The sequence below is a fragment of the Sprattus sprattus genome (genome assembly GCF_963457725.1).
Source record: "Sprattus sprattus genome assembly, chromosome: 2".
NCBI classification, from domain to species: domain Eukaryota; kingdom Metazoa; phylum Chordata; class Actinopteri; order Clupeiformes; family Clupeidae; genus Sprattus; species Sprattus sprattus.
In genome coordinates, this window is record NC_137921.1 from 58517217 (window position 1) to 58541955 (window position 24739).

At 41.3% G+C, this 24739-nt stretch overlaps 1 protein-coding gene across 3 annotated transcripts in view; it reads right to left on the minus strand.

The window, feature by feature from the left end:
- Positions 1 to 24473, minus strand: part of slc1a7b (solute carrier family 1 member 7b) — a gene marked incomplete at both ends in the record, with an annotated part of 51202 nt that extends 26729 nt beyond the window's left edge. For all 3 annotated transcript variants that reach the window (XM_080831777.1, XM_080831778.1, XM_080831779.1), the window contains 2 exons: positions 3937 to 4016; positions 24333 to 24473. In XM_080831777.1, coding sequence (XP_080687903.1) covers positions 3937 to 4016; positions 24333 to 24473 — 221 coding nt within the window. The remainder of the gene's footprint in view (positions 1 to 3936; positions 4017 to 24332) is intronic.
- Positions 24474 to 24739: the final 266 nt, after the last annotated feature.

The window sequence follows — 24739 nt, forward strand, 5'->3', positions numbered from 1 at the left end:
AGTGCCAGACGTGTCCCCCTGCTTAAGCCAGTACATGTCCAGGCCCGTCTGAAGTTTGCTAGAGAGCATTTGGATGATCCAGAAGAGGATTGGGAGAATGTCATATGGTCAGATGAAACCAAAATAGAACTTTTTGGTAAAAACTCAACTCGTCCTGTTTGGAGGAGAAAGAATGCAGAGTTGCATCCACAGAACACCATACCTACTGTGAAGCATGGGGGTGGAAACATCATGCTTTGGGGCTGTTTTTCTGCAAGGGAGCCAGGATGACTGATCCGTGTAAAGGAAAGAATGAATGGGGCCATGTATCGTGAGATTTTGAGTGAAAACATCCTTCCATCAGCAAGGGCATTGAAGATGAAACGTGGCTTGGTCTTTCAGCATGACAATGATCCCAAACAAACCGCCCCGGCAACGAAGGAGTGGCTTCGTAAGAAGCATTTCAAGGTCCTGGAGTGGCCTAGCCAGTCTCCAGATCTCAAGCCCATAGAAAATCCGTGGAGGGAGTTGAAAGTCTGTGTTGCCCACGGACAGCCCCAAAACATCACTGCTCTAGAGAAGATCTGCATGGAGGAATGGGCCAGCAACAGTGTCTGAAAAGCTTGTGAAGACTTACAGAAAATGTTTGACCTCTGTCATTTCCAACAAAGGGTATATAACCAAGTATTGAGATGAACTTTTGTTATTGACCAAATAATTATTTTCCACCATCATTTGCAAATAAATTCTTTAAAAATCAGACAATGTGATTTTCTGGATTTTTTTTTCTCATTTTGTCTCTCATAGTTGAGGTATACCTATGATGAAAATTACAGGCCTTTTTCATCTTTTTAAGTGGGAGAACTTGCACAATTGGTGGCTGACTAAATACTTTTTTGCCCCACTGTATGAATTTTTCCTTATTCCGTCTTCCTGATTAAATTAAAAAAGAAAAATGAAAAAGACCAAAAACACAGCAGCTTGGCAAATCTAGAAAATGAAGCTCCACATCACAAAATAGGGTGTCTACAAAAATCATCAGTAATGCTTGCCAGAAATAGCCTATTGGTCTTGAGATTTCATCTCCTGTTCCGGGAAATGGGAAATTAGTCATATTAGTGATTATGAAACTACCATTGAAATGTATATTTAAAGACACTAATGTCAGGCCATTGTGGCTCTCTGGCCCTGGGTCAAGGGGATTCATGGGGAACAAGGGGAAAGGGTGATGTGAGAATCCTGTTCTTTGATTTCTCCAGTGACTTTGACACCATCCTGCCCCTGCGACTGAGAGTAAGGCCAGACTAAGCCGATTTTCTTACTTTCGGGAACGTATTCGGGTTTAGTCAATCGCTGCCAGACAAAGCTGTGCTGCGCTGTTCTACGGCCACACACACCCATTGAAACTGGTGAATATGCTGTAGTACATATGCAAGGCCTGTTGGTGGCGCTGTGAAGGGTGCTACCGGAAATGGAGAAGGAGACTCGTAGAAGAAGACGACAAGTTACAACTAGTTAAGTTGGTGCAGACAGTTCAGTTTGTCGCCAAGTAGTTGACCATACTGTGCCTTATACATTTCCTATGCTTAAATCATCATTGTTCGACCTGTATGTGATGCATTATGTGCATACCTAATGAAAGTAAGGGTTTTCATGAAGTTGCTACTGTGATAGATCGTGTGTATTAAATACCACATTTTGGGCTACCTTCTAGTGCTATTAGTAGTGATTAGCACGCTAAGCGGAGATTTAGCTATGTTCTGTTCTTATGTTGATATTACGCTGTAATAAAGATATGTTCAATCCTGCTAAGATTTCGACTGGATGAGATATGAATGAGATCCATGTTGCCTAGTGTAATGTCCACTATTATATGTATCTGGTAATATTAGTTGTGTAATTCAGTGCAGTGTAAATTAGTCCCCATAAAGAAGACTGCTTTGGTAACTCAGTGAATAAAACGTGCCCTTCTTAGATCGTTGTTTGCCAGCCATAAACAGAACAGAAGACTTACATTTTTTTGTTTTTATTGCGATTGGGAAGATGTACGTGACTACTTGACAGCTTCCAGCGTTCACGTGGGATAATTACGTCATCAGATTCGCGGATTCAAACCCGATTTGCGGCCAGACAGGCCCTGATAGCAGGGAAGATTGCAACCTTCCCACTCTGGAGAGGGGTTTCTAACCTTGACGGAAAGCAACGCTCCAAATGGCAGATTTATCTGGCCGGGAGGCCAGTTTGTCAAGTTATTTTCCGCAAAAGTATGAAAATCCGCTTAGTGTGGCCTGCCCTTTAGTGACAAGCTCTTGGAGATGGGTGTGAACATCCACCTGGTATCCTGGATAACTGACTACCTGACGGAGAGACCACAGTTGGTCAGGCTGAAAGACTGCCTCTCTGGGACTGTGGTCTGCTACACCGACGCTCCACAGGGGACTGTGCTCTCACCAGTCCTGTTCACCCTGTACACGTCTGACTTCACCTACAACACAGAGTCATTCCGCATTGAGGAGTTCTCTGACGACTCTGCTATTGTGGGATGTTTCAGGGATGGATAGGAAGGTGAGTACAGGAGCCTGGTGGATAACTTTATGCAGTGGTGAAGGCATAACCACCTGCAGCTGAACACCATTAAGACCAAGGAGCGGTCTCCGGAGCGGTCTCCCTGCCGGTCTACATCAGTGTGCCCACCCATTCTTATCTTATACCAACCCACTTTCCATCCCTTTACTGGCTATACTAGCCCCTTGCACAGACTTATATTGTGCATTATCTCTTTGCACTAGCCACACAAGCACAAGAACACTATCTTTTTGCACTATCCACACAAGCAGCACAAGAACACTTTCCTCCTGGGCATCTACACTGTCACGATCACTGCATATTGTACCATAGGGTCAGACCCATTCTTGAATCTGTAATCCCCCCACTCCTTGTGAACATTTTCTCCCTATGTGTATGTGAATTATGCATGTGTGCCTGTGAGTTGTATGGCTACTGGATGACCTAAAATGTACAAACATAGTATGAAAGTATATAGTATACAAACATATACAAAGTATGCTCAGGCTGAAAAGATGCATTTATTGGTACTGGTATGTCCCTCACTGTTTACATAACTTGAGAGGATTAACTGTCTGTATTATTATTTGAAGGGCATAAATACTAATGTTGACTCATTTATCTCAGTCTTATGTCCCTTATGATAAAGATTCAAATTGTGTTTTTTTTTTTTTTTTTGCAGGATATGGGACATTCAAAGGCCTTCTGATGTGTTCCACTATTTCAGTCTTGTGTCATTCATTACTCATCGTGTCCATTGCACAAATGCTTTGAACTTAGTTGCAACACATATTCTCGATGTTAAGGCCCTTTCCTCTGTGACACTGATGGACTTATGGGATGAAAGACTGCTGCTAATTAAGAGAGGTATCAATTCTGCAAAACGGATGGATCAAAAGGAATGTATCAAAGAAACTGAAATGATGGCGTCAGAGTCACTTGCATTTTAAATAGAGTTTTGAATTTCAATCAGTTTTACAGGAGGGACTGGCAGCTCTTATGTTTATTCATTATTTCCTGCTGATATTAAAGTAACTTTAGCATTTTCCAAAGAACTAAAACCAACCACATCAAATGGCAAACTATTAAGCTTTTGTAGATAATACTCATACTTTGAACTCTGTGACAGAAACAAAGAAATGAAAAAAGTAATACCTATAACAAATTAAATAATAAATAATACATTTAATCAAATAAAACAAAACAATCACAATGCTAGTATCTTTGAATGAGTGGTGTGCTGTCTTTTGCATTTGCTTATTGATTCTCCATACCATCCGTATAACACTCTCAATATGCAAGTATAAGCCCCTGCATGTTTCTCTTTACTCCACATATCTGTAGAGATGCTCCCCAGAGTTCCGAGAAAGAGGCTGGTGAGAGGCTGCTTACCTGGACACGACGAGGGGCAGAATAAGCATCTTCAACATTCTCATCAGAAGCTCACCAGGAAACTGGAAGTATTTGACCTCCTGAGGAGAGAGAGACAGAGACAGACAGCTGTTAGAGGGTATCAGACCTCCTGAGGAGAGAGACACAGAGACAGCACGCTGTGATGCTAAAATGCTGTATATCAGCAACAGTGTATTTTTGAATTGCACAATGAGTTGTGCAAAGACAGAGACATAAACACAGTATGGTGTCTTTTTAGAAATGGCTACTCCCTTCAGAAAATGATTAACTTTTTTTCATTTCAGGTCACTTTATACTTGTAACGGTAGCCAGTGGATACGCTAGGCAGTGTAAAAAACCTCACTCCCTAAGGGTTCAAATACACATACGCGTTTTTTAAAAACGGGACGCGAGCAAATGCATTGATTCCTATGGTACGGCGCGCTTTGCGTGTGCGCCCCTTCTCCACCACGCGGTGCGTCTTTGTAGCGTTTTTTAGGTGCGCTTAAAAGTTGAACCATTCTCAACTTTCCAGCGCAAGGCAGGGAAGCGCACCGCTTCTGTTTTGGCCGCCGCACTTTGCCAAGGCGTTACTGAAGCGTTTCTTGATTACCACACACTGGACATTCAGTTTTAATGCTACCCCCTGCTCTGCATATTTTGAGAGTGAGAAAGAGAGAGATAGAGAAAGACAGATTGGTGCAAAAAAGCAAACAAGACCAAGACTGGTTGTGATGTAACATCATCTTTAATCTACAACCCAACGTAGAGAGGGAGAGCACACTCCTTTTGCATACTGGGACATCTACATTATATTCTATATCATGCTATTTTTGAATAACGTTGTGAATACGGTACTGTGTTTTACGCAACCCTTCTATTCAATTAGAAGACCAGGATCCATTGTCTGAGGAATAATTGCTAACAATGTTCCTAAGCTTCTTATGTAACAACAGATATTCAAAGCAACAATGGTGGCAACATCTATTTCCTTCAGTGAGTGTGACCAAGGCGTATCCTCTAGTCTTTTTACAAACATATTCTCTACTGAACTGAATGTCTGTAATTGCGAACACGTAATTACGCATACTTATTAAATCAAAAACACTGATTACATGATTACAATGCTTATTCTTCAATTCAAGGGCTTCAATTCAAAGAGACATCATGCAACGGTCTTCGAGGTGGAAAGGAATTGAGAACACACAAAGCAACTGATTTGTTGGAGAACACTAGGTAGTCAAGTCATTCATTAGGAGCCATAATAACCATCTGTTCTTTTGAAAGTGCATGTTGCCTAAGCTGTGCATATTGCCACTGGTTTTAGTCAAGGTCAGTTCATGAACAAGAAGAGCAATCACTGAAAAACTGGATGTAAAAGTTTGCAGAAGCTTCCAATATTTGTCACAATGTGATGTATTTTTGATGTATTTCTTTCCTCTTTACTTCTTGGAACATACTACAATCTAATGTTGGTATGGCTTTGAGAGGAGGATTCTGGAAAGGTTATTCGATGCATACATACATTACCAAAACCAGAACGTTTCAGAATTCTGACAGAAGTCCTTCATCAGCATACAAACATGCATTAATTCCTTCATCTGTCCATCCATCCATCCATCTATCCATTAATACATACAGTGCATTTGGGAAAGTTTAGATCCTTTAAGGTTTTGTTCATTTTGTTATGCATCAGACTCAACTTAATATTGATTCAATTAGAAACAATTACTTATCAATCTACACACAGTACTCCACAAACCCTTCACTTAGTACTTATTTAACGCACATATGGCAGCAACTGACAGCCTCAAATCCCACCAGTCCACACCACTCTTTTGGGAAGCTTATCTCATACGCCTTGGCAGAATCGCTCAAGCAGGCTGGATGGGGAGTGTCGGTACACAGTCATTTTCAGGTCTCTCCAGGGATGCTCTATTGGGTTCTGGTCTGGACTCTTGCTGGGCCGTTCCAGCATCTTTACACAGATTTCCCTGAAGCCACCCCTGTGTTTTCTTAATGGTATGTTTCAGGCTGTTCATTTGTGGAAATGTAATCCTGTGCTCCCACCTGAGATCTGGAGCACTACGGATGAGGTTTCCACTTAGGATTGCTCTATATTTTTTTTTGTCCCAGTTCCAGAAAGACTCATGATGCTCAGTGCCTGGCTTTCTCCACAGTGGAACCCTATCTCTGAGAGTTTACCCACCATCTACCCCTATTTAGCACAAGAAGATACCCAATACCAATCACTGGGGCATTCACCTCTGAAACATTATCAACACCTGGACTCATCTTATCTCTGAAGGATATTCTCACATCTGTTCCCTCTTTTAAGAACATTTGAGTGTGATCAGTGAGACAGTGAGACTGCATGCCCGAATGAAAATAAACAGAACGTTCAGGTGAGGATAATCGTCCTTTATGCTGTTTCTAACAATGTTTCTGGCTCTTTATAATACAGGGAAGGACTTGCAGTTACGAATCTGCAGCTTTATGGATTCCCCTCCTTAATTCCCCATTCATTTTCCTGTCAATGATTGGTCTCCTCCCTTATAACGTCAATGGTTAACGTCTCAACTTGACTCCATATACATCTACTCATCTTTTAGGATGCTTCCTGGCATAAGGACCCCCCCCCCACCTGTCTTTTGTTCTCTGGTTACCGCCAATAATCAGTGCCTTGTTTAAACTGGGTGTCTAGTTGCCAAACTCTGACCACGTTTGTCTAAGTCTGTAACTAAGGATAAAATATTTTGACAAACTAAGTCCTCATTTATTTGTATCAGCATGCGGACCAACAAACTCACTCACTTCAAGTGTGCTTTTACACACGTGAGCTGACCTCACCTTATTCTGAGCGCAACAGTATTCTCCTTTTCTACCATATTTCAAACCCAAAGGAATTACTGAAGAACCTTGTTAATCACTCACTCACAAATATGTCTGACAGAAATGATAATTTATTAATAAACGATAATTTATTATTTGGTCAGTCCTGCCTCTGTCTGAATGGGTATAATTACGATTATAACACACCGCTACCAGCACCGGTTCCATCACTAGTCCAACCCACTGGAGGGAAAGCCTAACTCAGAGCACCTCTGGAAATCCCTTATGCATAATATAAAGATGTCTTCTGCAATGGTACAGCTGAGGAACCAAAGAGCCTTGTGTTATATTCAAAATTAATTCAAATGATGACAGTAATTAAAAAAAATCAAAACCATATTCTGCTGAAATGTGTAGAGCTATACATGCTAACCTACATAAACAACAGAAGAGCAGGGTCATAATGGGGAAATGGTGAAGTTGCTCAAGAGTAACCTTGCCCTGGTTTCTGACAATGGGGTCATCACATACTCCAAGTGTCCACACTGAAACCTCTTCAACTATAGCCTTGTCAGAATTTCCTGACACATATTTTTCATCAATGCAGCAAATGTCTTTTGTCCCAAGGACAAGTAACCAGGTTATCAGCAGGCTATATGCTGCCGTGAAATGCATGACCACAGTGTAGTTAGCACCACTGGTTGAGCCAGAGAGACACTGAATCAAGGCGTTCTATGGGATCATGTCCCTAGATGCAAAATCTTTGAAACAATTAAGGTCCATACAGGCATGGATACAACAGAACAAAATAGCATTATGTAGTGCTGTGAAGACCTACAAGAGTCCATGGCCAATCTCCTTATACAACACACGGTCATCCCGACTGGGGAACCAAACAGGGCAAAACATCTAAAGGAGAGCAATGGGCTCCCACCACCATGGGCTGGTCAAGATTGGGGTAGGTTAACATAGGATAACAACCATAGCCATTTCACAACCACAGCCATTTCGCAACCATTTATTTATTCTCACTCTCTCTTTGATCGCTATCTTAAGATGCTAAACATTTGAATGTCAAAACCAGGTTTGAGTGAAAATGGCCACAATGACTATACCAGGACTAGGCAGCACTTTACAGGTTACATGTCACATCACCCCTCTGCATATATGACAGTTCTTACTTAAGAGATGTGGGCTGAAAGACCTCTGCTTTCATGTGTCATTTAAACAAAGGTGTGGAGGTGAAAGGTGACTTATTCATGAAAAGATGAAGGATATTTAATCATTGTTGAACCTGAAAAAACTACCTCCTTTCAAAACATTGAAAGGACACTGAAAAGGTCAGTAAAGTCCAGAAAATGGTGCCAAGAACTTTAAGGTTCCACTAAAGCTCAGGTTAACTTTTACATATATCTTTTATTAAATTCTTTAATACGGCTAAGCTATTGGATTTAGAATTACCAAACAGTCTTAATGATATCTGTAATAAATATTTTATTATTGTCATATAGAATATTACCAACACTTGAATATTATCAATACTGAATTAATGTTTATGAAGGCAAGCTTAATGTGAAATAGTACAGATGCAGCCTCACTGCTAACTTTAAAGAATGTAGTCTTACCATTTTATAAACATCTCGTAATATTTCTCATTTCACCTACAGTAACATATTGCTGTTATTTTTCCTGAATAAACAAAGGATTTCTGAAAATGTAATTAAAAGACCCAGAAGGGTTTGTACCAAAGAGAGGGATTGTTTTCACAGGGACAGTACTACAACACTCTTTTGCAGTCCATTAATCTGAGCTCCTGTTGTTTCAGGGCACTTGTCCTTCAAGTTGCCATGGGGAGAAGTGTCTACCTAAAGCACAAAAAATGAAAGGCCATCTAAAAAAAACAAGGATGCTCCGCTATAATTAAACCACATAGTTGCTGTCAAATGCAGCCTTAGAGGCAGAGACAATAATAATGCACACATATTATTTCACAGCATTCATGTATAAATCTCTCAACAAGCCTAAGAAGGATGGTCAGTACTGTCAAAACTAGTATTGCATTAGCATCATGCTAGTTTACTAGACAGATCTGTCTAACATTTTGCATATCCAGCAATGGCAACCTTGTTAGGTTTTCTAATTTCTTCACAAAAGGTGTGTAATCTCACTGCACTCGTATTGTGTATGTAAAGTGAATAAATGTTTGTGTTCATGGGGGGCATATACAAAAAATATATCGTTCAAATTTCATGGAAAATACGTTTATTCTAATTTAATGGACATTACATTTTTGAGTAATTCGACATTCTCCAGCAACCTCTATGCCCCAATACAGTTGATAACCCTTTACTTGAATTCATGTCTTAGCACTGACATAACCATATGGTACACATGTTAAGACAGATACCATGAGACACTAGAAACACATAACAGGCAGATATCATGACATTAGTGATATATCAGCAATTGTACTGGCAACATGTAGAATTGTAGATATTGTAAGAACTTTGTCAAATTGTATGCCAAGTTGTAGTAACATCAAATCATTTGGGAACTATAGTGGCCTTTAAAGAGAACCATAACATGACATTGTTAAATCACCAGACACAAGCTGTAATTAACTTAGTACTTAACTTGCACTTACTAGTACTTAACTCGCACTTACAGTATATATTCTTGCACTTTTTTTTTAATTCTTCTGTAAAGCTGTATTTATTGTTACACTAGAGCCGTGTATACCGTGCACATTATGAAGTACACTGCAATACAGTTCGTAGTGCAAACTAAGCACTTACATCTGTAGTGCCTTCTGACGCTGATTAGTGTGGTCTCAAATGGAACACTGACAGACCCAAATGTGCAAGCCTTTTACTCATAAATCTGTGCACCAGCTTCCTCCGGCCAACTGGAAATTTTAATCAAAGATGGCTGACCAAACTCTGCTGACGGCCATCTTTTGTATGTAAATGTACATCTTTTGGCGTTTTCTCGCCTAATTTTTTTTTTTAAGTTACCGAGAAATAGACACTGTGCTATCAGATAACACAGTTATTGTAACCAGCAATAATGGTTAAAGTGATTTGCGTGGCGTCAGTCAGACAACTTTCCAAACTGAAAAGCTGCCAAAAGGGCTCCTCCTCTTCCGCTACGTAGCCAAGATGGCGTCCGTTTAGGGCGAGTAGTGTCGCTTCACAATGAATTTTTTTACCATTTGCAGTGCGCCATCTGGGTACTTTCAGTGCCCTGAATTCTGCCCTGAATTCTGCTGGTTCTGTCAGTGTTTGAAGTGCACAAGTGCGCGGTAGTAGACACGACCCATGTCTCTTTTGCTCATAGCTTGATTGCTCTCTCCTTTTAGTCGCTTTGGATAAAAGCGTCTGCTAGATGTAAATGTAAATGAGAATGTAAATTATAAATGTTGTCATTTTACATCATGCTTATGATTATCTAGACAGAAGGCTCATGATAAGTGGCACCAAACATAGTGAGTAGAGACCTGATTGACACAGAAAACAAAATAAGTGCTAGAGTGTACACCATGCTGTGACGCCATTTAAAGGGTTGCTGTCAGGAATCTGGCTAGTGGATCAGGTGACCTCTTGCTACTCTGTCATCGGTCGCCACTTTTCGTCAGTCTCGCTGACAGTGCCCACTATCCAGCATCCTCTGCCCTCGCCCCCTGCTCCTCTTCCCTCGCTCGGTGTGCCGGACCAACTCAGTCTCAACCTCTCTCTGCCACCATTAGAGTCTTAGTAGGGTGAGTTTGGCTGTCGGTCAAAACTTTTAGAAAGCTTCTTTACTATAAGCCCTCACTTTGGTTGGGCGGTGAAGTGGAGTCTGCCACTGGAGACGATGGGTAGTAATCCATGTTAGGGGCTGTTAGGGTCACTTACTATGCCTCACAGAAGACATACACACTCTCATGAGAGAGAACAGGGCCTGTGGCCCATAACCATTTCAAAAATATAACCGTTTTAAGTTAAGTTACTGCTTATATTGGCCTTGGCAAAGAGAAATGGCAAAAGAATCTGTGTATCAAAGCAGATGATTAACAGGCATTTTTTTTTAAGTGTAGGTCACAGGGTGAGATGTTAAATTCCTTGTGGTTATGGATAGTGTGGCTCACTATCGCATTCGCGTCAATCACATGAATACTAGTTTCACCTGTTCTGGTTTTGGACTCTATTTAAACCCTGCCATTTGGTTATGTCCTTCGTTAGATATTGGTTAGGGTACTCTTGTCCTCTGCTTCCTTGCTAACTCAACTGCTCCTGTAATTCAGTTAAGGGCTTTCTCCCATGTTCCTTCCTGTTGTTTATTTTCACTACCCTGCTACTTCTACCGAGTTTTTGCATTGACTTTTCCCTGCTTTGATCTTGGACAGTTTTTGACTACGCTTCTTGGATTGCCCCTGCAACTGAATAAATGTTTCCGCAATCGGACCTAGTTTGGCTTGCATCATTACAGTATGTCACAAACTTAATGCCTCAATAAACTAGCTTCCCTCCAATCTAATGCAAGATCATGCCCTATTATAGCGTGCTACATTTTTTACAGGATTTGCTAGGCTTGCCATCATACAGACCCCCCTCCCCCCATCCCCCTCTTTGACAGGACTGGGAGAACCACGTACAAAAATGTTTGACTCCAAATCATATTATCTAAATGCTGTGTTGCCGTGGATGTCACATCATGTTTTTTTGACCTTGCATGACTGTCAGTGGCTTTGAAGTAATTTTGTAATCATATAATCTGGTGCAGACATGTTTCTGTTTTTTTTCCTTTGCACACAACCTGGCCGGTCATTAGAGCAATGAGGCGGGGTGTAGTAACCAGCGGTGCACAGAGTCCTTTTACACATTTACATCAGGTCTCTCTGCAAACACAACACATTGCCCCTTTTTAAGAAAAAACAAACAACAACAACAACAACAAAAAAGATGGGATTGCATGTTATCTTCAGCTCCAGGTTGTCTAATGGGATGATTGGGAAAACAACAGCAGGGAAATGCATCAATTTAGGACAACCCTGGAGACATGGGATAGAGATAATGCTTATTTCACTCTCTGCAACACAAACATGAAGAACAGGAAGATGTGCTAGCAGAGGTTCTGCTCTGATTTTGGTGTGTGCTGATACAGTTCTAGAGCAAGGAGGAGGAACTAGGATGGAGTGATGGAGGTAGAAGTCCAGCACAGACTGATGAAGTGGTGAGGAGAGGAAGAGGGACAGAGTGAGGAGTGAACGATAATAACAGCTAAAGAGCTTTTCTGCCCTGCATTAGTCAGAGAGAGCTTAGTTTTCTGTTTTAAGAGCAGGATCAGTACTTGTGTATATGTGTGTGTGTGTGTGTGTGTGTGTGTGTGTGTGTGTGTGTGTGTGTGTGTGTGTGTGTGTGTGTGTGTGTGTGTGTGTGTGTGTGTGTGTGTGTGTGTGTGTGTGTGTGTGTGTGTGTGTGTGTGTGTGCATGTGTGTGTGTGGGCGTGGTGCATGCGTATATGTGTGTGTGTGTGTGCGTGTGTGTCACGAGAGGATGCAGCTGGCTGCGTAGGACAGCATCTGCTGCCAAGCGGCTAGTCAATAGCACGTCTGAATGTAGCCATGACTTTTTTAATTCAGCCAAGTGTCACACTGCAAGCTGGATAGCCCATGTCTACGCAACAGAGCTTTAATGTGTGACTGACTAGTCTTTTTAAGTAACTCACCAAAACACAATGGAAAGTTTTGTTTACATAGTGGCATATGTTATGTGTGAAATAATAAAGTTGAGTCTAATGTTATCTAAAAATAAAACAAAATAAAATAATTAGAAAAATAATAACTTTTTTCCAATGTGTGCAAGGGAGATTCTTTTAATAAATATGTCCAGTCAAAGCGATATGAGGTTTGGATTTTCAAACCTAACAGATAATTTCTTTCTAGTGGATTAGAGTCAATTTTACTCAAGTAACACTGCTATGCAATTCAGTGAGAATGAAAAGCCTCCCACAGTTAATTCTGTTCTAGATACGTATGGGCCTTATTTTCCAATATTGATGAATCTAGGCCATCACGAAATTGTGCAAAAAATTCTGTTGAATCTCCAAGACACCATGGCCCTATCTTGCCGATCAGGAACGCAAATAGGACGGCGCCAAACGCAAGTAGCTGTGTGGGCGGCTCTATGGCGCAGTTGCTATTTTAACGGCGGAAAAAACACACTTGCGCCCAGCCCAACTGTCAAAAGGGTTGGTCCAAAGGAGGTTACTTAGCCATAGGTGTGGTTTGGGCGTAATATGCAATAAACCAATCAGAGCGTCACCTCACATTCCCTTTAAGAGCGAGGAGCGCATATTGCAAAGCGGCTTGTTATCGTGATGGCGGAATTACCGGGAGGAAGACCGTGAGGCCACCAGAACGTGTGTTACCAGAAACAATCACGGCAATATTTTCCCATGCTTGTTTGGAGAAATGGTTCTACTTTTCATTTCTCGTTTGTATTTTTTCAGTTACTAGCATTCGTTTTTTGGTGGCAACATATTTGAAATAAAAGTCACAAAAACATACTTTCCGATGTTTTGGGTTCACCCTCACTGAATCACTAGGTTATGTATGCATGGTAATAATATTGCACCCATCGGCACATGCAGTTCAACCTCACGTCTTCTAAAGTCCTCTAATCTATCCTCATTTATGTCATTGACACATCCATGATTCATGGCAATGTTGTGTAAAACACTGGGGGGGCACGTATGTGAATATGGGTGCAGTCTATAGCGCCAAGGACGCCAGGGAACCCATACTTCTGTACCCGATTCAGCACCCTCGCTTGATCGGAAAGGAAAGCAGTTCGCCTAAACAAACGCAGGGAAAAATACTATAGCCTACTACGATTTCATTATTTGTGAAAGAGATGGAAGAGAAGAACACAAGTGATTACAGTCTTTAGAACTGTTCTAAAGAGTACAAACAACCGATGTTTTTCTTCCAAAAACCTCGGATAATAGCGAACGCAAAAGAACACCTTTTTGTTCTGTGGAAATATATAGCCTACCCCAGCCATGACTACAAAATGAATTAACTTAATGTTCCTTTGAGCAAGTTGAATGTATTTGACATGGCGTTTCACAAGACTAAATATCGTGCTGAATCGGGTACAACACTGCCATTACAATTAACCTGAATCATTTGGGTCAATGTGTACGCTTGATGTATGCCTATTTTTAAAATATCTTGGATATGGATATCACAATGATTTCCTCATGTGGTACTTTATTTTCCTTGTAATTATATATGGCTTGCCAAAAAAATTGGTATAAATCTCTCGTGTAGACGACAGAAGTAAAGTGTAGCCTACAGGTCCTATACTGTGCGAGCAAGCACATGCGCCCTTAAAATAGCGTTCTGAATACGCGTTACAGACTTTAGACATTGCGCCTCTGACATTAGGGGCCCTATCTTGCCGATCAGAAACGCAAGTAGGACGGCGCCAAGCGCAAGTAGCTGTGTGGGCGGCTCTATGGCGCAGTTGCTATTTTAACGGCGGAAAAAACACACTTGCGTCCAGCGCAAGTGTCAAAAGGGTTGGTCCAAAGGAGGTTACTCAGCCATAGGTGTGGTTTGGGCGTAATATGAAATAAACCAATCCGAGCGTCATTTCACATTCCCTTTAAGAGCGAAAAGCGCATAGTCCATAGCGGCTTGTTATTTTGATGGCGGAATTACCTGGTGGAAGACCGGAGAAGTTCACAGCCGAGGAGACCGACGTGAGATTTACACACATTTTTTGGCCATATATAATTACAAGGAAAATAAAGTATTTACCACTTGAGGAAATCATTGTGATATCCATATCCAAGATATTTTAAAAATAAGCATACATGTAGCCTACACATTGACCCAAATGATTCAGGTTAATTGAAGCTGCGTGACATTTGATTTATTGTATGGCTTTGTAAAAAGCCGGGAGATAGATATATATGGGGATGCGAGAAACCCTCCAAAAGTAAGCAAAGTCAAGCAAGCATGTCAAGATATTGCCGTGATTGTTTCTGCAACGGGGCACCCGAAAACGTTGCCGAAAACGCTATAATGACGTCCGGAGACGTGGGACATCCAAGCTGGAAGGTAACACACGTTCTCGTGCCTTCACGGGAGGTGGATCTGCCTCGACTCAGGATCTGACGGCAGCAGAGGACATCGCCACGTCTACCCTCACGCCTGAGAGCGTGCAGGTATTTGGGGGCATGGAAATCGGCACCCAAGCCAGTGCACCAGCTGACCAAACCCAAGGTACATAAATAAAGTCCACATACACAGAGATGAGTTTACAAGATTTATAATAATACTGGCATTAAATAAATGCAACAAAGTCATACAATAAATCAAATGTCACGCAGCTTCAATTAACCTGAATCATTTGGGTCAATTGTGAAACGCTAGATGTACGCTAGATGTATGCCTAGTTTTTAAATGTCTTGGATACGGATATCACAATGATTTCCTCATGTGGTAAATACTTTATTTTCCTTGTAATTATATATGGCTTGCCAAACAATTGGTGTAAATCTCTCGTGAAGACGACAGAAGTAAAGTGTAGCCTACAGGTCCTATACTGTGCGGTAGGGCTGGGCGATATGGGAAAAAGTTATATTTCGATTTTTTCCCCCCAAAATTTTCGATTTCGATTTTATATCACGATATGAACAAAATCACCCCCAACAAATTTGAAAAACGTACATGCAAATACCCGCATTCTGGTGCATTTTACCATGTTTTTCTCTGAGATGTAAATCATGTTATCAGCATATCAAATTCACAATTGATATAGGTTTGGTGGCCTGATAATTATGTTGGCTACATTCAAACTGTCCACCTCATTAAAGTATGACTGTTCAGGTCAGAAATGGCCAAATGTGTATTGAAACGCAAAGTCTTTAAGGATGGAAGCTGCCAGAAGTAAACGGTTCACGTAGGGGAAATAGTTTTCATACATGGCAAAGCTTGACAGCATGCCCAGCACACCAATGTTCATTTTATTTGTGGCATTGACATCATCTTTCGTGTGTGTGAGTCAAAGAGAGGTATACAAGTGAGTGACACATTCAAAAAAAAAAATCTTCTTTGGTGAGTGTGTGTTTAGTCGCTGCTGTCGTTAGAAAAACTGCCATTAGATAGCTAACGTTAACGCCAGATTAGCTCACGGTTGTTATGGCAATAACAATACGATTATAGCCAGATAATGTCCATTGGGTGGTCCTTAATTGTCCACTACAGGTAAAACTTGGGCAACTCTGACTTACTTTCCTCTTCTTCGGAAAAAAAATCCGTATGTCCATTTCTGTGGTCTGCTTCTAGCGCGACGCTCCGATCAAATCAGAGAATGAATGAACATTAATGACAGTTGAATCTGCGTGCGTGATGAGGCTGCGTAGTACACCAGGAAAACGCGGAGTGGATTTATATTGCTGTGGGTATTCCCCACTGATAAAGTTGAACGGATTTAATTGTGAAGCAATGGAAAGAATAATGGACTAGTAGACCCCCAGTCACGCACGCACTATTTTGACTGCAAAAGTGGGGGGGTCGAAACGACTTGTTTTGAAAAGTGAGGGGGTCTTGTCCCCCCCCAATTACATTGTCGCTACGCCCATGGGCTACGTGCGGCGCTGTATTCGCGGGTCTGTGAAAACATTGATTTTTTTTTTTTTTTAAGGCGCCGTCTAATCGAACGTCTCATTTAAAACCGTAGAAAAAAATTACATCGCGATTAAAATCGAAATCGAAAAATCGCCCAGCCCTACTGTGCGGGCAAGCACATGCGCCCTTAAAATAGCGTTCTGAATACGCGTTACAGACTTTTGACATTGCGCCTCACATTAGACCAGCTTTTTTTTGGTCAATGGCGCACGGCGCACGGCGTTGTTTTGAAACTGCAAAATACCACTTGCGCCAGAGAAACGCCTTCTCTGTTCCGCCCCCGCCCATGTCGACGCAAGTTCATTTCGAAGCGCGCCTCTGGAGGGAAAATCGCGCTGTGCGCCGGGTGCAAGATAGGAATGATACATGCGTCGGTGACAATGTCAATTGCGCTGGGTGCAAGATAGGGCCCCAGACCAGCTTTTTTGTGGTCAATGGCGCACGGCGCATGGCGTTGTTTTGAAACTGCAAAATACCACTTGCGCTAGAGAAACGCCTTCTCTGTTCCGCCCCCGCCCATGTCGACGCAAGTTAATTTCGAAGCACGCCTCTGGAGGGAAAATTGCGCTGTGCGCCGGGTGCAAGATAGGAATGATACATGCGTCGGTGACAATGTCAATTGCGCTGGGTGCAAGATAGAGCCCCATGACTATTTCATTCTGCACAGGCAGGGTTAATGATATGCTGCCTGCTTGCTCAAGATCACGTATGCCAGGTCTTTGTGCACATCTCCATGTTCTAGCCTCCATCATCATTCAGTGTGACAGCAAATTCATACTCTACGACTACAATGCTAATTGCCCAAATCCGTCTAAAGTCTAAGATGCCCAGAATAGCGTATGAATATGGCCTCATACATTCTACAAGTCTCAAAATTCTACACGTTATTCAGTGTAATCAGAACAATTTGCTTGTTGATGCTATTCTGAGTCTGTGAAGAGGATTTGAGAAGTAGTAGCCAAATTGAGGGTTGATTGCATATCTTTACGGGGGAGAGAGAAGTACCTAGTCTGAAAGTGTGAGTGAATTCCCTTGGAGAGCATTTAATTAAGAACATGGCTGGCTCATCCATTTGTTTGACTAATAACTTTTTTCATACAGGCTTCATATTATTTAAACTATACTATATATATTCATATAGTATATTATATAACAACACATCTACTGTACATCAACTTTTATTTTTTGAAGTGTTTTCTTATACTTCACACATATATTCACTCATGTCTGTAATAGTTTAGTATGATCCTAAATTCCTTTTCAAATAATCCCACAATTTGAAATTTACCAAATTATGACATGAAAAGATGAAAGCTAGTTTAATAGTACAAATCACTCGTGTTATATCACCTGATGCAAGTAAACAACCATCACAACTACACTCTACCAAAATTTTAAAAAGACCAGGCTGTAAGTTTCCTACTATAATCCTACTATCAGCCAAGATCACTGTCTCTCTTTCTCTCTCTCTTTGTGTGTGTGTCTGTGTGTGCCCGCACATGTGTGTGTGTGAGTGTGTGTGTGAGTGTGTGTGTCAATAACTTTACTCCCATGAAAGATGGATGACTGCAGCCACCCGCATTATACTCAATTCAGACTTTGGGATTATTTGGGGATGTTCTGGTCAACTCTTCATCCTCCAGGCAGTGAAAGCCTGACCATGATGACGCAGCTAAATGAGAATCAGTTTAGGGGACAAATGGGGTGATGAACACCTTTCCACACAAACACTCAAAACTGAAAATTCGATTCTGTGAAGTCCAAAGAGCAGACAGTACATTAGTGCTCTTTCTTCAGCTGATTGATCCTGAGTTAGAGACTGCCATATGTCTGAACTGAACCCTTTTTTCCACTTTATTTCCCCTCTCCCACTGGACCTCTCAACATTCTCTGTGTTTCTGCAAAGAGCTGAGGAGGCAGATAGCACACAGGCTTGGATATCGAGCATATATATATATATATATACATACAGTATGTATATATATATATATATATGCTCGATATCCAAGCCTAGGATCCAACGGTGCGATTTGCCGGGGGGGATGGGGGGGATTTACCTCCCCTCTGGTTTTTACATCCCCACCTCAGCTGGATGAATTTCATACATGGGGGGGATAACCCTCAATTATTAAAAAAACAATGAAAAAACAGACAGGTTGTGACAGCGCAGAATTCGCTGGCTTTGCTAATTTCCGTGTATAAGCTACTGTACAATGAATATGAAAATATTTGTTCACTGAATAGCGAGTTCTGTCCAACAGTTGTGTTTCATTTTCAGTTTCAGTATTTCAACGTGAATGAGAGGGAGTAGGGAGCACAAGAACTGAGCGTCTAGCAGCGATCATCATATCATAGACATATATGATGCATGTATATGAAGAGAATTAGGCCTATGTATTGCTTGTTTGTTTTTTTTTCATGATAAATAAAAAAAAAAAACATCCCCCCCTCTGGTTTTTGGACAAATCGCACCCTGTACATACATACATATATATAAACACATCTATCTATATCTTAACATCTATCTGTCTTTATATCTATCTATACATCTATCTAACTATACATTATATAGATAGATAGATAGATAGATAGATAGATAGATACATAGATACTGTACTGTAGATAGACAGATAGATAGATAGATAAATAGATAGATAGATAGATAGATAGATAGATAGATAGATAGATAGAAAGATAGACAGATAGTTAACAGACAGACAGACAGACAGCTAGATAGATAGATAGATAGATAGATAGATAGATAGATAGATAGATAGATAGATAGATATTTGGCATAGTAGATGGCATTAGACTTGAGGTCAGGTTAGGTTATGATAGGACAGGAAAAGACAAGATGCCATGTCTAAATCTGACTGAATGAGATGAACAGCAGGACAGCTGTATAGCATTTTGGACCCTACGTAGAGTACTGCCTGAGGTACCTGTGAGAAGGTGAATTCTCCCCCTCCTCACCGTGGCAAAAAGGAATGGGGCTCTTTAAGACTTTTGGACTCCACCCCCATAATGGTTGTGGCTGGGCTCATCTGCTTCCTGCGGCCTGTACGTTTCTTTTGTATGTTTTATTTCATGGGCACTTACGTTGGGGAATATATTTCCTGTTAATAAATATAGATATATTTTGTATACAAAAGCCACCATCTCCTATGCAGTGTTTTTTCCCAACCTCTTCACCCAGTCCAGTCGCCACATCCCAAAATAACGTGGGGTGACGGTCCGGTCCCTCACAGTACCCCACGTCACATCCTTGTCCCTGGTCTGGCTACACCTATGATGGGAAATAAAGGGTTCCTCTATTGGTTGAGAACTCTATCAATCTCCCTCTCTGATAGTCCAGCCAGTGACACACTGCGTTTGCATTTGATTTATTGGGACTAGAAAAGCGTACTTTATTTTTTGTGGACCCTTTGGATTTGGATTTGGCCCACAGATCATACGTGTCTGTCTGGGTTTCTGACTCATTTGCCTGCATTCTGCCATCTAGTGGACCAATAGGATGTTCATTGATTAGTGTTGTAAAGAACTGCATCCCCGGGATGCTCATTGATTAGTTTTGTAAAGAACTGCATCCCCGGGATGCTTGTTTGTGCTTATTGTTTTTGGAGTCTATGAGGTAGACTCTACCGTATGAGCTGGAAAATCTGGATTTCTTCCACGTCAAAGCTCTTCCTCAAATATTGGTCATTCCATGTTAAATTAACAAAGCCCCTCTTGACTCGCCATCATGGATTTGTTTGATACTTGAAATGTTCGGCTTGTATCCTCTTGAGTTTCTGAGATATGGAGGCTTTCAACAGGGGGCTTTAAAAGGGCATTACTTTTGAACTATTTATGCTAGATCCTTGAAATGTTCAGGGATTATTCTACACTGTTAGACGTCCTGAACTGGAAATAAAGTTGGCCCACAGTTGCATATTTTCCAAGATGGCTTGCTAATATGGACCCTATAGGCCTTCATTGTATTGGCAGGCAAGGAGCAAAGCAATGAGTAAAGTCTGTCACACATGAACTGAAGCTATCATGTGGTGTATGGTGTGGTGACGCTTAGGATCTTGCTTATAGTATAAAATTGAAATGATTTTGCCAAATTATTAAATTAGCTTAATTTTATGTGAAACAGACTTTTGCTTGTTTCACATAGCTTTGTTCATTGCCCGTCAATGAAATGAGTGCCTTATGTCTTCACACTGAACCACATCAGATCTTTGACATTTTGATTTATAATACCCGTTATAGTGCAACTGGGTGCTTGTCTGAAATGGACTGTTACTGTCAGCGCTCGCCCTGGTGTAACAACAGAAGGTTGGTTCCAAAGGGTCTTGATCCATGCACAGATTTTCAGAATGTGCTCAAGCACAAATGGTTTTTTTCAGGGCCAAAACTACAGCTAGCTAGCCGTATGAAAGAAAAAGAAAAATTATTCAGTTTAGCATACCGTCGTATTTTACAGGATTGCACCAAGTGCTTCTGCTCCTTATGTATTTGCCTCAACCTGATCCTGTGTATTGACTTCGACACATCTCTCTGTCTCTCAGTCTCTACTCACCTCCCCTCAGGAGGAGTTTTTTCCACTATACTTTTTGTGATTAGAGTTGGCGATCTGGTGGTCCCACCTCAGTGGACTCGGCTTATTGTCACAGACTGGACTTCACTGCTGTAGCACTCTACAAGGTTTTTAGAACAAAAGCCAGCTGGTGTTGTGTGCTTTACGCTGTTAGGTAGCACAAGGCTAGTGTTGAATACAAATGACCGAATTCTACCTGTGGGAAGCAATTAAAAGCAGAGCATAGAAGCTGTGGGTATTGTAAGTCCACTGAAGTGTTATTCTCAAGACATTGAAGAGTTTTATAGTTTTTCTTTTTTCCGTTGTTTTGGGAATGTGGCATAATTAGTTGGAAGCCATAATAAGAAGTTATTATATATTGAATGCTGAGGGAATCCATTTTAATTTCTTTTGTGCTTTATAAATGGATTGCATTGTAATGCACAGGTTGACACACAAGCAGAGCACTCTCACTTGAGACATTACTGCCTTCTCTCTCCTCGTTTCCTTGTCAAACTCCCCCTCCTGTTGCTATATGCATTCCCTAGTGCACATCTTTCAGATACATCTCTCACACATTCTCCTTGTGCAGGCGAAGATTTGCAGATCCAGTCGTTCTAGGACTGTGTGGCATCACCTGCAACCTGACAATTCAATTAGATTGTCGATTGACTGATGGTAGATAGATATGGTATTTTTGTATTTGTGTTAAAAAATGAAAACATTTCTGCAAAAATAAAACAAGAAGTTGAAGAAATAAACTCTTCTCTGTGTTATGAAACAAAACTGTGAGAGTAACTGATATCGGTAGCCTTGTAGCTTCTATGAGGGTTCAATGTTTTTTTTAACTCCCACCAATTCAAAAGGCAAAGAAAAACTGGCCTCTGAATTTTATACGATACTTGGAAGATTTCATTCACATTCTCATCTAATTTTCCCAAACTCAACTGTTCCAGGCGGTGGCTGGCTGTGTGCACAGTGCAGAGCTGAGACACAACATCCTGCAGGGCATCTAAATCAGACACAGGCGTGGCATTGAGCAGGGCAGTAACGCCTGTCCACTGACTGACGAGTGGTTGGGGGTGTTTTTAAATCCAGGCACCCATCAGGTGGGTCTGGCCATTTGCCCATCTCTCAGTGTCTGGGTGAAGCCCATTTGGCGTGGGCTCTTGAAGGAGGCAGGTCCAAGGTTGGGTTGGTATGTCAAAAGTCATCTTTTGTCATAACCTTTTTAAGTGAAATGAATCAATCAATATCTTATATCAAAGTTTTTTGTGTTTTCTGAAAAACCTGAAAAATTATTTTAGGAAGCTGACGAAATGAACCAATGGCAAAGATTTGTAGTCTGGACACATGTTCCTCAGAACTGGATAGAAAGCTGCGATACAAAACTGGATCTCACCTCTTGGAAGGAAATACAAATCTAATGTTCTAATCTTTTTAATGTGAAAAAACATGGATTACCTGTGCCATTCTCTCCATTGAATACTACATGTAGCAAAGCTCTTCCACCAAGGCTCAACACTCAAATTCTATGCACAACAGTGAGTGATTACTATTTATAACGTCTTAAATAATGTGTTGCTTATGGTCAGCTTTCCGGCCCCAGGCCAAGCTCTATACATTTCCATTAATCTGAATGGAGATGAGCCTTCCAGGAAGGTCAAAGGTAACGATGCATGGGTGTGTGATCCATACCACCTTCGCAGTGGGGGAACTAAATAATGGCTGTACTTTGACGGAAGCTGCTGCATGTGTCAGCCATATCTGTCTTACTTGAGAATATAACATAAATAGTTTACAAATCAAGGCGCATTTTAATTTCATTCAGCTGTCCAACTGTTTTGCTGGTAGCATAAACAAATTCATCAAAAAGAAATGATAAATAAATAAATATATTAATAAATAAATAAATGAATGAATGAAATATATAAGTTTATATAATAAATAAGTGCACACATCAGCATTTCTAAAATGTCCAGCTGGGCTACAGAGAAGGAAGCTGTAGAGAAACATAGGCAGCCTCAGAATATGAAATCAAAACAACTTGCAGACGTTGCTTGCTGCCGACCCATAAAAGTTGACCTTGTACTTGCCTAAATTGAGCGGCAGATGGGACATGTGATGCAGGATGAGATAGGACTCTACTTCAATCAGCCCGCTTTATTAAATTACTCTCATGCTTGCTTGGAAGTTATGTTTGGCACTAATGCAACCTTTACCAGTGAAAACACAAATCCACCCTACCCTGTCCGCTAGCACATGAAGTATGCTCTTAAAATGCCTCTGTAATTAATTATAACACAAAACAACTATGTGCTCCTGCACAGTGGTGTCTCGCTTAATATTCTTCCAGAAGGAATTAACCAAAAGGCTTTCAGTTTCCACAGAGGAATTAATCTCTGCTTGTTCATTCCACATTTACATACCAAATTTACAATCCAGAAAGAACATGGAGCTATTATAAATCAATAGTTCAAAAGAAAACATGCCACCATTGTCAGCATGTTGCATGGATAGAAGAAGCACTTCTGCTTAATGTACAATTACTAAGAGCATTTGTGTGATTGGATGGTAATCCTCCTGCATCGCAGCGAACGGCTGCCATTTTATTTTTAGGCATATTCCCGAATATGACAGAGATTTACCCAGGCAACCATTTTTTGAAGGGTGACAAGACAGAAAAAAAATCACCGTTTGCTAATGGGGAACAACCCAGGACTCTGGGCCCAATTACAGAACCTGGTGTGTTTTTAATGTGGGCAACAGATTTTGGCACTGATAAATCTAGCTGCAAACACCCTCCATTCATGAGGGGTTCAATTAGACCTGCAAGTTAAATGGTTTGACTAAGGGAAAAAAGCAACCTAAGTATACCCTAAGAAAAACTTTCTGAAGGTGTCTCCTTCCACTACATGAACTCAGAGGGCAGACTGATGGGGATGGAGTGTGTGTGTGTGTGTGTTTTTTTTTGTATTAATGCTTCTTACACAGCAGCAAAAAAAAATGAAAAATGGCAGCTGTCTCCTGCTGGCTTGAGCTACACTACGATTGTGACATCATAAGCCATCAGTAGGACTTGACCAATACGCTGAATACTTATCGTGGCAGGTGAAAGGAAACGTATAAGGGGTGACACCAAGAAAAACCCCAAGTGGGTCTCATGAGGGAGATGGGGTAAGCAGGGTTGGGTTTTGATGTGGAGCTTTTTCTAAGGTGGGGTTTGGAATTTGAGGGAGCACAGGTGAACCTAAGAAGGTTCTTTGGAGGGGGGGGGTGGGTGAAATAGGCAGGGGAGTTGGGGATTGGCCCTGTCCGACTGACCTGCTCGGAGAGCTGCTTTGAGCGTAGGAAGAAGCCGAGGAGGCATCCGATGATCACGGCCATCACCGACATGATAAGCAGCCCATTCTGCTTGCATACCGCCTTCACCCGCACCCACACGGCGTCCAGTGCCACGGCCATGGTGAATCCCCAACTTGCGCCGTATCAATACCCCATATGTGAACAGGACAAATCCAAGGCAGCGGACCACAAGAGGAACGAAGAAGAAAATACAGATGTGCAAGATAACAAAAAAATATCAAAACAGGGAGAACGGGTGTAGAAAAAAAATGATGTACACAAGAAGGCGACAGGAAGGGTCTGATTGCTCGGGACACAGCAGCTGTGAAGCACTTTTTTGGTTGTGTGACGGATCACCCTCCTCTCTTTTGCGTGCGTGCTTTCTC